General features: G+C 43.8%; 1 protein-coding gene across 5 annotated transcripts in view; it reads right to left on the minus strand.

The window, feature by feature from the left end:
- The window catches only part of dip2bb (disco-interacting protein 2 homolog Bb), a 30064-nt gene that overhangs the window by 11424 nt on the left and 6173 nt on the right, over positions 1 to 12467 (minus strand). For all 5 annotated transcript variants that reach the window (XM_030090780.1, XM_030090778.1, XM_030090777.1 and 2 more), the window contains exons 2-5: positions 4984 to 5055; positions 4162 to 4308; positions 1589 to 1714; positions 1142 to 1510 (exon numbers count right to left, since the gene is read on the minus strand). In XM_030090780.1, coding sequence (XP_029946640.1) covers positions 1142 to 1510; positions 1589 to 1714; positions 4162 to 4308; positions 4984 to 5055 — 714 coding nt within the window. The remainder of the gene's footprint in view (positions 1 to 1141; positions 1511 to 1588; positions 1715 to 4161; positions 4309 to 4983; positions 5056 to 12467) is intronic.

Raw genomic sequence — 12467 nt, forward strand, 5'->3', positions numbered from 1 at the left:
CAAACTGAGCCCCAGTGAGATGAAGACACAACAATCTTTTCACAAAAACCTCAACAAATTTACATTTCTAAAGTGAAATAAGTGCCGTTTCATGTCATTTTAGATGAGTTCGTGTTTTTTTATTTCAATTTAGATTCATGAATTTGTGCATTATTTGGCTTTTCAAATCTGCAACGAGATCAGAAAATACACTTGTTCCTGTGCTTCTCTTCAGGCTGACGGTGGTAAAAGCCTGTCACAGCTTCTGCAGCAAAACAAGCTGACTAAAGACCTCTTGAGACGAGGATTTCAGTCGAGACGCATATCAATTCCGCTGAAGCAAACGAGAAATGCAACACAGACTAAAATGGACAAAACAGATGAAATACAGTATACATAAAAACCTTGGAACTTTGGTTCTGTTGGATCTAAAACCTTTCAAACTGCGAGAACAATCAATCAATCAATCAATCAAATTTTATTTCTAAAGCGCCTTCCAACTACCAAACGGAGCACAAGGCGCTTAACAGAGTAAAACAAAATAAATAAGTAAAAACACTTTAAGACACAAAGTACTAAAAGGGGCTAAACATCAAACGCTAAATGAAAAAGGTGGGTGTTCAGATGACATTTAAAAACATTAAGTGCAGTGATAGACTTTAAATCCAGAGGAAGAGAGTTCCAGAGCTTCGGGCCAAGAACAGCAAAAGAGCGGTCACCAAACTTTCTATATCTCGCCCTGGGGACAACCAAGGAGGTGTGGCTTGACGAGCGTAGAGTCCTGGCAGGTTGATAAATTTGCAACAGCTCTGAGATGTAAGGGGGGGCATACCCATTAGTAGCCATAAACACAAACACCAGAATCTTGTACTGGACTCGGAACCGCACCGGAAGCCAGTGGAGAGCTTGAAGGACCGGAGTAATGTGAGAGTATTTTGAGGAGTTGGAGAACAAGATGAGAAGGTGATTTATCAGCCTTGTAATGTTTCGTTATTTCAGAATAAAGGCTCTGACGGCGGTAATGGAAGCTTATCAGCATCAGTAACATGAAGAACGGCTGCTTCAGTGCCGCTCTTACAGTTTATTTCATTAAAATCAAAACTCCTTACAGCAGCTGGCACATGCAACAAGTATCACATGTGGTATCAACAAGTTTTCTCACCAATGCGACTCTGAGCCAGCATGTCGGTCACGGCCGCAGCGCGGCTCTGCTGAGGCGGGTGCTGGTTCGGGTGCTGCGGCGGATGCTGGGGCGGATTCTGGGGCGGGTGCTGAGGCTGGTACTGCGGTTGGTGGTGAGGCTGATACAGAGGCTGGTACTGCGGCTTGTACTGCGGCTGCGGCTGCGGCTGGCCCTGGCCGGGTTTGGCCTCGCCGTGGGACAGGGTGGAGGAGGCCGAGGACGAGGTGGAGGAGCCCTGGGCGGAGCGGTTCGCCCAGGTTTCAGGGCTCTGAAGGTGAGAAGGCGGGGGGGCAGCGACGGACGACTGCCTGCGCGCCGAGGACTCGTCTTCAGAGCCCGACGAGGAGTCTGAGGAGGACAGGCCGCCGCATACTTCAGGATGACTTTCCAATTTCGGGATTGTCGTTTGACGTCTCCCTGCCCTACCTGGCGGTGTCCGGGTGTTGATGGGTGACTGCACGTAGGTCGACCGTCTCTTGGTCGGCATGGGAAGCGCCATCTTCTCCTGTTTGTGTTTAGCCAGGGCAGCTTGCACGGCCTCGGTGTGGATGTCTACACAAACACAGAGCAGGAAACACGATGAGTCAGGCACATCGAACACACAGCGAGTGAGGATGAAACATCCGTCACAGAGCAGCAGCAACTCACCAGCAGTCACATTCACACTGTCACACACACACTCAATCACAAGGAAGGTGGGAGCAAGTCGGGTTGAATGAGCAAAATTATACACAATTCGTCATTTCATGAATAAAATCATTTTAATTTGGAAGCATTTCTGAAGAGACTTCAGTGTAAGGTTGACTATGGTCAGTTGTCCCATCACTGGGTTTTATTAGAATGACAACACAGAACACACAATTTGATTCCATTTAAAAGTTTGGGGTTTGTTTTTTTTCAAATAAATTTGCTGTTTATCTACATTAGAGCGTCTCTGAATTGAGATCTCCACTTTATACGTTCACGATAGAAAGAGTTGGATAAATAACATGTGTATAAAAAAACACTTTTAAAATCATCATGTCTATTTTTAGGGTTGGATAATCTGGAAACACGAGTTAAGCTAATTTGTCTTGTCACACAATAGGAGGCAGACCGTAGGAGGTTTAATTGGAAAAATGAGAAGAAAAAACAAACACGATCATTTCCGTTTGCGGAATTGTTCGAGAGAAATATCCCACAATAAAAAAACATCCCCAAGATGCTGCCTCAATGTTCACGAAGTGAAAACATTATTTTGTTTCATTAGGATCCGACATCTAAAGACAAATTTACAGGTTGAAAAGTCAAAATGAAATCCTCGGGAGATGACAGTGTTTTCACCACTAAGACAAGGAGCCACGGGAAGAGAACAAAGCTGCGTGTGAGCCCACTCGCGGACCTACAGATACTTTCACTTGACGACACCCACAGGCGCATTAAGAAGCACCACGTGGACGGCGGAACAAAACACACGCTCGACAAACGACCGAGCGCTTAGAAAATAACATCTATTAACTCATGGGGACATAATTTCTGCTCAAACATCAACACATTTAAATAAATCATTAAGCACAGCTCGCTACACAGCGGCGGCAGCAGCAGGGACCACAATTACATAACCGGCATTCTGCTGAACAGACTGCTCGGAGATAAATCATCCTCGCTCACAATGCGCCGCCGTCCGCCCTCACACGGCAGCGGCAGGAGAGCCCGGCTCCTCACACACGTCTGGGGAGGACGAGGGGGTTGATCCACGGTGATCGGCGCTGCGGCGGGGTGGGAGGAGGATCGAGCAGCGTTTGACTCCAAATGAACTCACTTAACTTACATACTAAAAGAAAAAAATGTGATCAAATCCATAACCCCGCTTATTGAAAATCAGATTTAATGCATGAAATAATTTAAATTGTTGAAATAATCATTAGTTACAAATCTAAAAGGCTGTTCATAATATATGAAGTTAATTATAGTTTCACTGATCACTGTCAAGGCCTTGCATCAGATTCACGTACCTGACATGTTCTACTGCATTTAAATGGAACCTCAATAGTTTTTTTATTTTTTGAAGGTTTTGGAACTGTGTGATGTTTAGATTGGATTTTGGGGTTTTTTTTGTGAGTTTTGGTCAATTTAATTTAGTCGTATTTATTTTGAGTCCTTTCAATTCTTGTATTACCTATCCTGCTGTGATATTGTAACATAATTCTCATCTGTGTTTGTATTTTGATTTCATTGATGTTGCAAAATACTTATAATATTTAGAAAGATGCTGAATATAAAATAATTACATAAATATTATCATGAGGAATATTGCAATATATTCATACAAGTAAATCAGATTGAATGGCAAAGGAACTAACAGCTAACTCGACATAAAAGCCAATGAACCAGCCTCTTGTTTTCAGTTTTTCATTGCAGTGTTGTATCTTCTCATTAATAATGTATTTTCTGTTTGTGTTTGTCTGAAATTATTGAGTGCATTGCCAGGAATGTTCACTGAAGAGTTTCAAGCCTACCTTTGGAGCAGCCTGAATGCAAATACCTGCTTTACATATCAGGGTAATGCGTGTTTTTCTTTAAGAATAATCATGTTTTTATGAAACGCAGTTCAGATTTGAGTGAATTTTTTTTAATGTTTTATATATAACACTTGTATTTTTGGTTTTGCTTGTCCTGAGTTACATACATAAATCAGACACCCTCACACAACTGTGTGTATTTTAATGGAAATATGGATGTTTTTACAGAAGTGTGTTTTTCTGTGTTCGAAACTCATTCACTGCATGAACTTAAACACTCCTTTCTTCTCACGTAAGCTTTTCCCACACAGAGATGCATGCACATATGAATGCACACACACACACATACACACACACACACACGCACCACAAACCCTCCTAATTGGTCCCTCTGAAACATCCCAGTGCTTAACACCAGGCTGTCTCAACAGGTGAAGCTGATGGAGGGTTAATCCCTGCGCTGCTTCCATGTGAGGCAGGGCTGACGCTTTCACTGACCCGATCGGTAGCGGTCGTCTCTGGTCCCTCCACTGCGGTGCGTCCTGCGGGAGCGGCGCTCCCGGTACCGGGACGAGCTGGACGGAGGGGCGGCGTGGCTGGAGGAGCTGGGGGCTGGAGGCCGGACGTCATTCTGAGGAGGCGGCGCTGTCAGGGAAACGCAACCATCAGCATGTGTTTCTGGGATCCACAAATACACAGTTTATCGATGTGTGTGACTGTCTTTCAGAAACACAATGTTTTCAACACACACTCAAGGTCTGTTGATTTTGTTACTGCAGCATTCTGGGAAAATTCAAAAAAGCACAACATTGCATATTCTTAATTATTGCGAATAACATTCGTTTCTAATTTAGTGGTAATAATATGTAATATTTGTAGCTCACGTTTACACATAGATATGTATTAATTTTATTTATCTAAGGGAAAAAAACAAATAAACAAAAGAGTTTAGTTGAGATGCCACTAGGGGGCAGCAGTGAGCACTGAACAGTCTGCTGCCCTGGACTGCACTGGATATGTAGTTTACACCACATGCATGTACATGTTTTAATAAATACTGTTTTTGTTAACATAGGGAAACTTTTATTTTGAAATGTGTTCATGAATTTATTTAAAAGGCATGAAGATAGAATGTGTGTGGTGAGCAGAGCACCGCCATGAACCTAATCATTTCCATGACACAGACCTCGAAATGCAACAGAGAAAACAGATGGTACATCTGTTACGAGAGTGTTCAAACATGAGGCGACATTTTCTTGAAAACACGGGGAGTGCACGGTCTCCTTCGCCCACGGCAAATCGGAGGAGACGAATCCTTACCGGGAGCCTGGATTATGTAAGGAGCCAGGAGTTTGGTCCTTTTCTTCTCATAGCCCTTCTGTGTGATGTCTCCTGGAAAAATAACACACAAAACACAACGTCATCTATTACAGCACAGACCATGAACGCACAAAGCAGCTCACAACATGTAAAGAGTAACACATCTGTCGAGATTCAAGTAAGTAAAGTAAGATCAAATCATTCATTTTCTCAAGAACTCCCAAAAGAGAACAAAAAGTCAACAGATTGAGCAACTCATTAATCTCTATCTCCATTCATTATCACATAGATGGATCCAAAGGAGCAATATAGTTATTTTATGACACACAAAGTGCTGTGTATTTCTAATACACTCAATACGAAAGCCAAACGAAAGAAACATTAAATCTCAATGTTAACATTAAAACTGCAACAACACTCCAGTAAAGTCACTCCTGGTGAATAAACATTTCTATCTGAGCAGTCAGTGGTCACCTAATTAACAACATGATGGGCGATACAGGAAGAGACAGCAACAGAGAGGAAGTGAGACAAGTGGAGAAAATAAGAATCAAAATAAAAACACAGATGGATGCATGCAGTGTGGCAGAACTCTCCAGAGATGGCTGAGGGCATCAAAGATATGGCTCAGCTCCAGCCTCAGCGATGGGGAAAAAAACAAAACAACGCTGAATGTGGAAACATACGGAAGCGTGGGCATGAGATGAGATGATTCAAACACGGAGGGAAAAAAAAAAAGAAAGATCTGCAAACGCTGAGCAACAAGGAAGGTGGGAGACGAGGAGATAAAACGGAGAGGACAAGAGTAAAGATGAAGATCAAGGCTGCGAGGTGAGTGATGCTGCGTTCAAGTGACAGAAGAGGCGGAGGCCCGAGTCATGTTTCCCATCAAACCGGAGTCGAGCAATGACACCCCTTTCTAAATCTCCCGCTGCTCGTCCATCTGCATCTCCCTGCGCCCCACCAAGGAAAACACAGGCCGGCCGAGCTCTCTGCCGGCCCCGAGGCCAAACTCCTCTGTGGGCAAATCTGGCAGGTTTCAAGACACGATTTTAAATCCACGAGGAGAGCCGACACTCACTTCACCTGGGACCTCACCAAGAGCAGCAGTCACTCCTCTACCGTCGCCTCAAAATCTGAGCTTTAATCCATGATTACAAATGAGACCGCTGACACACACAGCCGGGAGGAAGGGGCTGTTTTCAAGTGAGACTTTCAGGCATTGTGACAGATACGTAGAACTAAGGAAGCTATGAGATGCTCATGTGACTCAAAAGGTAGAGTTTTTTTGTGTCTTTTCTGGAAAGAAATTACAAAAAAAAAACTGAAAAACTAAGTATTTTTTGCAATTATTACATACAACCGTCACTGAGCACATCCATAAGCAGCTGTGATAACCGCTATTTAATTCATTGAACCTGTGTGAGTCAGATGTCTTCTCTGAATCAACGAAGCTGTTAACATGTGACACTTCAGTTGACCTTCTCTGTGATCACTCATCCACCATTGCTGTGTTTTAATCCAGCGCGGCACGCCATGGTATATTCGCTGAAGGTAAAAGACAAACTGAACGAGGCCTCCTCACGTTTTGTGAAATTCAATTAAACTCAGTGTCTGACTGAACCAACCTGCCTCAGGTGGAAGGAGGCAGAGCACTGCAGAGATAAAATGAGCTGTTAAAAATGATCAACCTGTGCTGAGTTCACTCCTGTTTGAATTTCTGCGTTTTACTCAAACACTGATTAATAATGAAAAGACCAAGCAGGAATGTGAGCATGATAAAAATGATTCGAATACCGAGTTAGTTCCCCACAAAAATGGTTCAAAGAAGGACAAACGGTGAACCAGCGACTGGGCTGAGCGTCCAGGACCCAGTGACGCGTGAGGAGACAGAAAACTTGCTGTTGTGGTTTCACAGAAAAGCTGCTGCGGCACAAACCGCTGAAAACCTCCACGCAGTTTCTGACCCGAGCAGCGTGCTGCAGAGCGTTCAGGGGGGCGCACGAGGCGATCAATGTCTCATCAGGACATACAACGTCCAACGCCTTGAACTTCAGGCTGATTTCATCTGCAGAGGAATGTAAGGCTGTGAGTAAAAGTGGAAAGTGAAAGGCTTCAAACAGACCTTGGAAAAAGCAGGTTTGTGAACACCAACAAATGTTACTATCTGTCCTCTCTGGCACAGCAACAATGTTTAGAGAGTAGGTCAAAGCAGAAGCGGGATTTTAGTATGAGGTCTGTGATGGACTTAAAAAAGAATGGCTTCTTTATCTAAAAAAAAAAAATAATAATGAAAGGCTTAATCTGGATATGTATAACACAGAATCATCTGGGCTGCTTGTGTTTCACCCTGTATGAGCAGAACGAGAGGCGCCGCCACATCGCCGTTGAACAGAACTGTAAACAAACAGCTCGATGTGAGTGTTTCACTTATTAACTTGGTCACGCCGACGCTGAAGCGGCAGATTGAACTCCTACATTTTTAAACGCTGGCTCGTCATCTTAATGCGAATCGTGACATCTTTGACATCTGTCGCAGTTCTTCAGCACGATGAGCACGACGACGTCGGCGCCTCAGAAGTCTCCAGAACAACACAGATAAACGACAGGCGCGTTCGGACGCCATGGCCCGAGCGTCCACTCCGCCACCGGATCTACTCAGGGACCGGGGCTCTTTTCTTTTCTTTTCTTTTTTTTTTCTGAGGGAAAATGGAAGAAAAGCAAACACTTCCATAAGTAATGCATGAACAGTACAGTTGGCCGCGCTCAGTCACATGATTTATTTTTAGCTTATGTGAACAGGCAGTTTCTCTGCAGAAAAACAGAGACTCGGGGAGAGAGAGAGAGAGAGAGAGAGAGAGAGAGAGAGAGAGAGAGAGAGAGAGAGAGAGAGAGAGAGAGAGAGAGAGAGAGAGAGAGAGAGAGAGAGAGAGGGGAATGGAGTTGGTGGTGGGGGAGGGGCCGTCCGCCGTGGCATTAAATGAATCTCAAAGTAATCACTGTTCCATCTGGATGATTTCACATTCGTCTGTTTTTATGTCTGTTATCGGAGTCCAGCTGCCGGAGCTGAAGGGTTAAACCTCTAAGAGGAGCGTCAGTGAAACCAGGGAGACAATACGGCGATGGACAGTTAGATCCAACACGGATGGATGGGGGGAGAAAAGGTAGAAGGGATGAGAGTTAAATAATTATCCTTCCTTTCCAAATTACCACACAAACACACGGAGAAATCTGCTTGGGAGGCGAAGCACAGCCCGGCTGAGAGGCGAGGGCCTCGCTGGATAACCCACTTTCCCACAGTGACCCAGTCACATCCGCCCCAATGGCGGAGCGGAGGTCACCAGTAAACCGTCCCGTTTGAGCACGTCTTTCAGCCTCTTTTCTCCTCACTGTGCAGACAGAAACATCAAAGCGGCTCCTTCTCCCCGCCCTGTAACGCTCTCACACTTTTCCAGCCTGGGATTATTTGAATTTCACTAAAACCGCTCACCCCACAGGCGACTCAGTCAGAATGGTAATTAGCCGGCGACCTCTATTCTCTTTTCTCTGCCTCTTCCTCGCTCGCCGCTTTCACCAGGCAAAAAACGATTCAAACTCGTGTCGACACCTGCTCACCGCGAGAAATTACACCAACACTTGTTAAAATATGACTGAAAACAGGAAGCTTCCAGCTGTTATCTGCCAGAAGACAGACCAGCGCAACAAGGTCTGGGGAGAAAATGCCAATTAAAACCAAACAAGTCCGTTTTTCCATGACACTGAAACAGAAGGAAGATCTGGAATTAAAAAGGACATGTGGCCCAGCGCCACCTCTGCCTGTGCCCATTAAATCGGAGTGTTTTTTGTTTTTTTTTTTCTCATTGAGAGCTTGCTGTTTATTTACTGAGCGAACATTCCTGAGGCCTGAAAGAGTTTGGCACAGTTTGATATGATAAACAGCCATTTCACCCAAACTTCCTCTGACCGCTGAACGTCTCACTCAGCTCACAGATCCCTCGCTGTCTGTGTCACTCAAACACACCGCTGATTCCATTATTGATCGGTAAATAATACTCATTCTGAACGCCAGAGATCACCAGGGTGCCCCGAAACTTTAGCTGCAAAACTACATTCACACAAACAAAACTACAATCAGATTATTTTCCAAAATGTTCCAGTTTGGCTTGGTTTGTATGTTTAACCACCTTTTATTTTGAAGTACGGTGTGTAGAAGCAGGTGCAGAAACATAAAAAAAAGTAGGCCCTTTTAATATATATGTCAGTTTCTTTAAGCCACACCTTCACTCCAACTACAGGTTTGCCAACTCCTGACTACAGTTGTTTTATTGGCATCATTATCCTGAAGTGAAGCATATCGTTTTGAATTTCTGAGGACCATCATTTGTCTCTGTCTCTGTGTACCAGCGGTGCTTTTTACACCTCATGTGTGGATTACAAGGGTCAAATCTGTCATACACATAAAAGTTGTCAGGATCAAATAGCGGATAAGGATTTTATGATTCTTATTATCAATCTATCGGACTTTGTTCTTTTGCTCTCACTCGAGACGAGATGTGCTTTTGAAACGACAAAGCTGCAAATAGTCTGTTATTAAATTAAAAATGAAAAGCAAACCTGGTCTCTGTCTTAAATTCTAAAGGAATCATCCTCTTAAATTTGCTCTTCAAAGTAACTTTAATGACTGTATCCTGTATGAAAAGTGAGATTTTACCGATGATATACAACTAAGACATAAACAGAGTATTTTCCAGCCCTGACACTGTGTTTGTGAACAACCGCAAAACTCCTGAAGGAGTCAACCGTTGACAGTGCGTGTCGACACAGGACCTCTAATGTAAGAGCAGGATGGTGCGCCCACGTGACCTACATTCAGCATTATAGAGTTACTCACTTTCCCTGGTAAACTAATCTCACCGCAAACACATGCGTGCCGTGCACACACGGTAATCTGTTTAGCGACTGCTCATGTTACTGAACGCGCAGTGTGTTCTACATCAGTTTGTACATATTTCCCAGATTCTCATGAAATGTTTTTGTAAATTTTGTCAATCAAATTGTCAAAAAAGTGTCAACATAGAGAAGGAAGACGTCAAATCAGAAAGAATTTTCTCACTAAAGATCACATTCCTTAAAATGAAACTACATTTGACACCTTTAGTGAACATTTTTTAACAGTGAAATGGAGTTTCAGTCACTCACTGGTGAGTGAAAGGTATGCTATAAAAATCTAAAACACGTGTGTACACACACACGCACGCACACACACACACACACTGTAGATCTTCAAGAATTCCCTGTTGACAAGTAGGGTGTGACCAACTCAGGTAACAGCTAACATGGAGGATCACGTTTCTCTGAGCGCACACACACACACGCAACACACACACACAAAGACCAATACCAGGAATAATGGGGCCTTACAAAGTGGAGTAACTGAACTGAAGCTGACTCAGCCAGCGGCTCCTTCCCACCTCCTGTTTCGGTCGACCTGCAACGAACAGCCTGAAAGAGGAGGGCGCGGCGGCGCGGCAGACACACCTGGCACGCCACACTCCAACACTCTGAGACCAGGCTGTTGATAAAATGACCACACATCCCATGGCGGCGTCACGCTGAGGAAAACGAGTCAGATCAGGACAGAATAGGTTTGACGGCAGGTTCGACTCGTACTTGTTGGCGAAATGGTAGAAAACCGTGCCCGTAACGCTGAAGGCTCCTATACGTCCCTGTCAGTGAACTGCGGGGTGAGCAGATGCCCCAGTCAAGACAAATCAGGTCAAATCAAGACATGTTATGCTCATGTGTACAACCCTCTTCCACATGCAGCCCTCACTGTATTGCGCAACAGCCGCAGGAAAACCTCCTGAAATGTTTTCAAGTGAAATTTCAACCTTAAAATGGTGTAATGATCAAACAATTGATTTGTAAATAAATAGACAATTCCATGCTGTGGCTAACCTGCTCTTCATTTCACAGACTTCTACCATTACTGGCTACGAATGCATTGTCTTCTCCAGTGTTCTTTCAATGAGCCGTCTTAAGGAAACCTAATTAGTTAGGTTTAAATAATTGGATTGAACCCGGGGATTTGTGAGCGGCCTATCTGATCTCCTGGTTCCAGCCTCGTCATATAACCTCAATGAGCCATTCATCCTCTGTACCTGCTTCGTACAGATTACAATCAACAAAGGGTGAAAGACCAACAGGAGCAATGTGATTGTTCAGTGTTACACACCTCAGTCACTGTAAACCCTGTGTGTCTTCAAATGTGGAAATATTGTAGCTACTGAACACTTGATTAATAAAGTATCTATCTATCTATGATAAAACTGAAATGGTGTAGAAATTATTTTTAAATATTCTGTCCATTTGCCCCTGGTATCTCTCATTAAAAACTAAGAACAAACAGTCCTCTATCCTCAAATGTTTACCTGAAACCAGCTCAGTCGCTTCCTAATAAGAAAATAAATCAACCAATTCTCTGGTCGTCATTTCTATTAAAATCAGATCCAATCAGAAGCAGGATCCAGTATGGGAACTACTGGCACATCATTCATCATTATATACTGAAAATCTGAAAATCACAAACCCTAGACATGAAAACAAAGTCATATAAGAGAACACGTTTTCTAAACAAAACATGCAACTCCCAATATTTGCAAGAAACACGACAGAAAAGCAATCCTGAAGTCAATTATAGTACATAAATACTCAAAAAGCTATCCAAAGTTCTTCATACCGAACATGTTGAAAAGGTTTACAACAGCTGATAGTTGATCAACACTCAATTAAGGCAGCAAATGTGCGTGTTTCATGTGTACTGAACTGCATTCAGTTCATAATACAGTTTGTGTTTGTAACAGTCCAGCTGCTCTCCACTCACAATGGATCGGACAGTCACCTGCTAAAGGGCAGCAAGCTGTCAGCCTGAGGAAGCCTTCATAACATTAACAGAACTCAACTTTGTATTTTCACATTTAAATAATATCAAAACACAGACTATGAGGACAGCTGCCAATGGAAATAAATAGCATTTCCAACAGATTCCAAATGTAGCCTGTCCATCCTAACAGAGATCAAAGCTCAGGCACATTTCCACTGGACCAGGTTTTGGTAGAGAGACGAGGGCTGTGATATCTGCACATCTGTTTGGGATTTTCATGTTCAAACCGAGGCCATGTGAGTTTAAAATCATATCACACACACACGTCCTGCTCACATATTTCCTGACTTCGCCGGTTGATGCTCGTGTCTGTCACACCCTCACTGGACTGCTTTGGCTGGCCAACCAAAACGCTGACGCTTTCTCCACCGCTTCACTCTCAGCCTGTGACGGCCCGCCGCTGAGGTTTCAAGCGGGACTCCACGGACCTCGTGTTTTCTCCATAATGGCTTCAGCAGCTTAGCGCAGCGCTCGATTGTGTTGCTGTAAGTGTAGCTTCAACATATGGCTGTTAATCTGGAGAGGGTTTATGGAAAATGCA

Source organism: Salarias fasciatus, chromosome 5, assembly GCF_902148845.1.
Source record: "Salarias fasciatus chromosome 5, fSalaFa1.1, whole genome shotgun sequence".
Classification (NCBI taxonomy): domain Eukaryota; kingdom Metazoa; phylum Chordata; class Actinopteri; order Blenniiformes; family Blenniidae; genus Salarias; species Salarias fasciatus.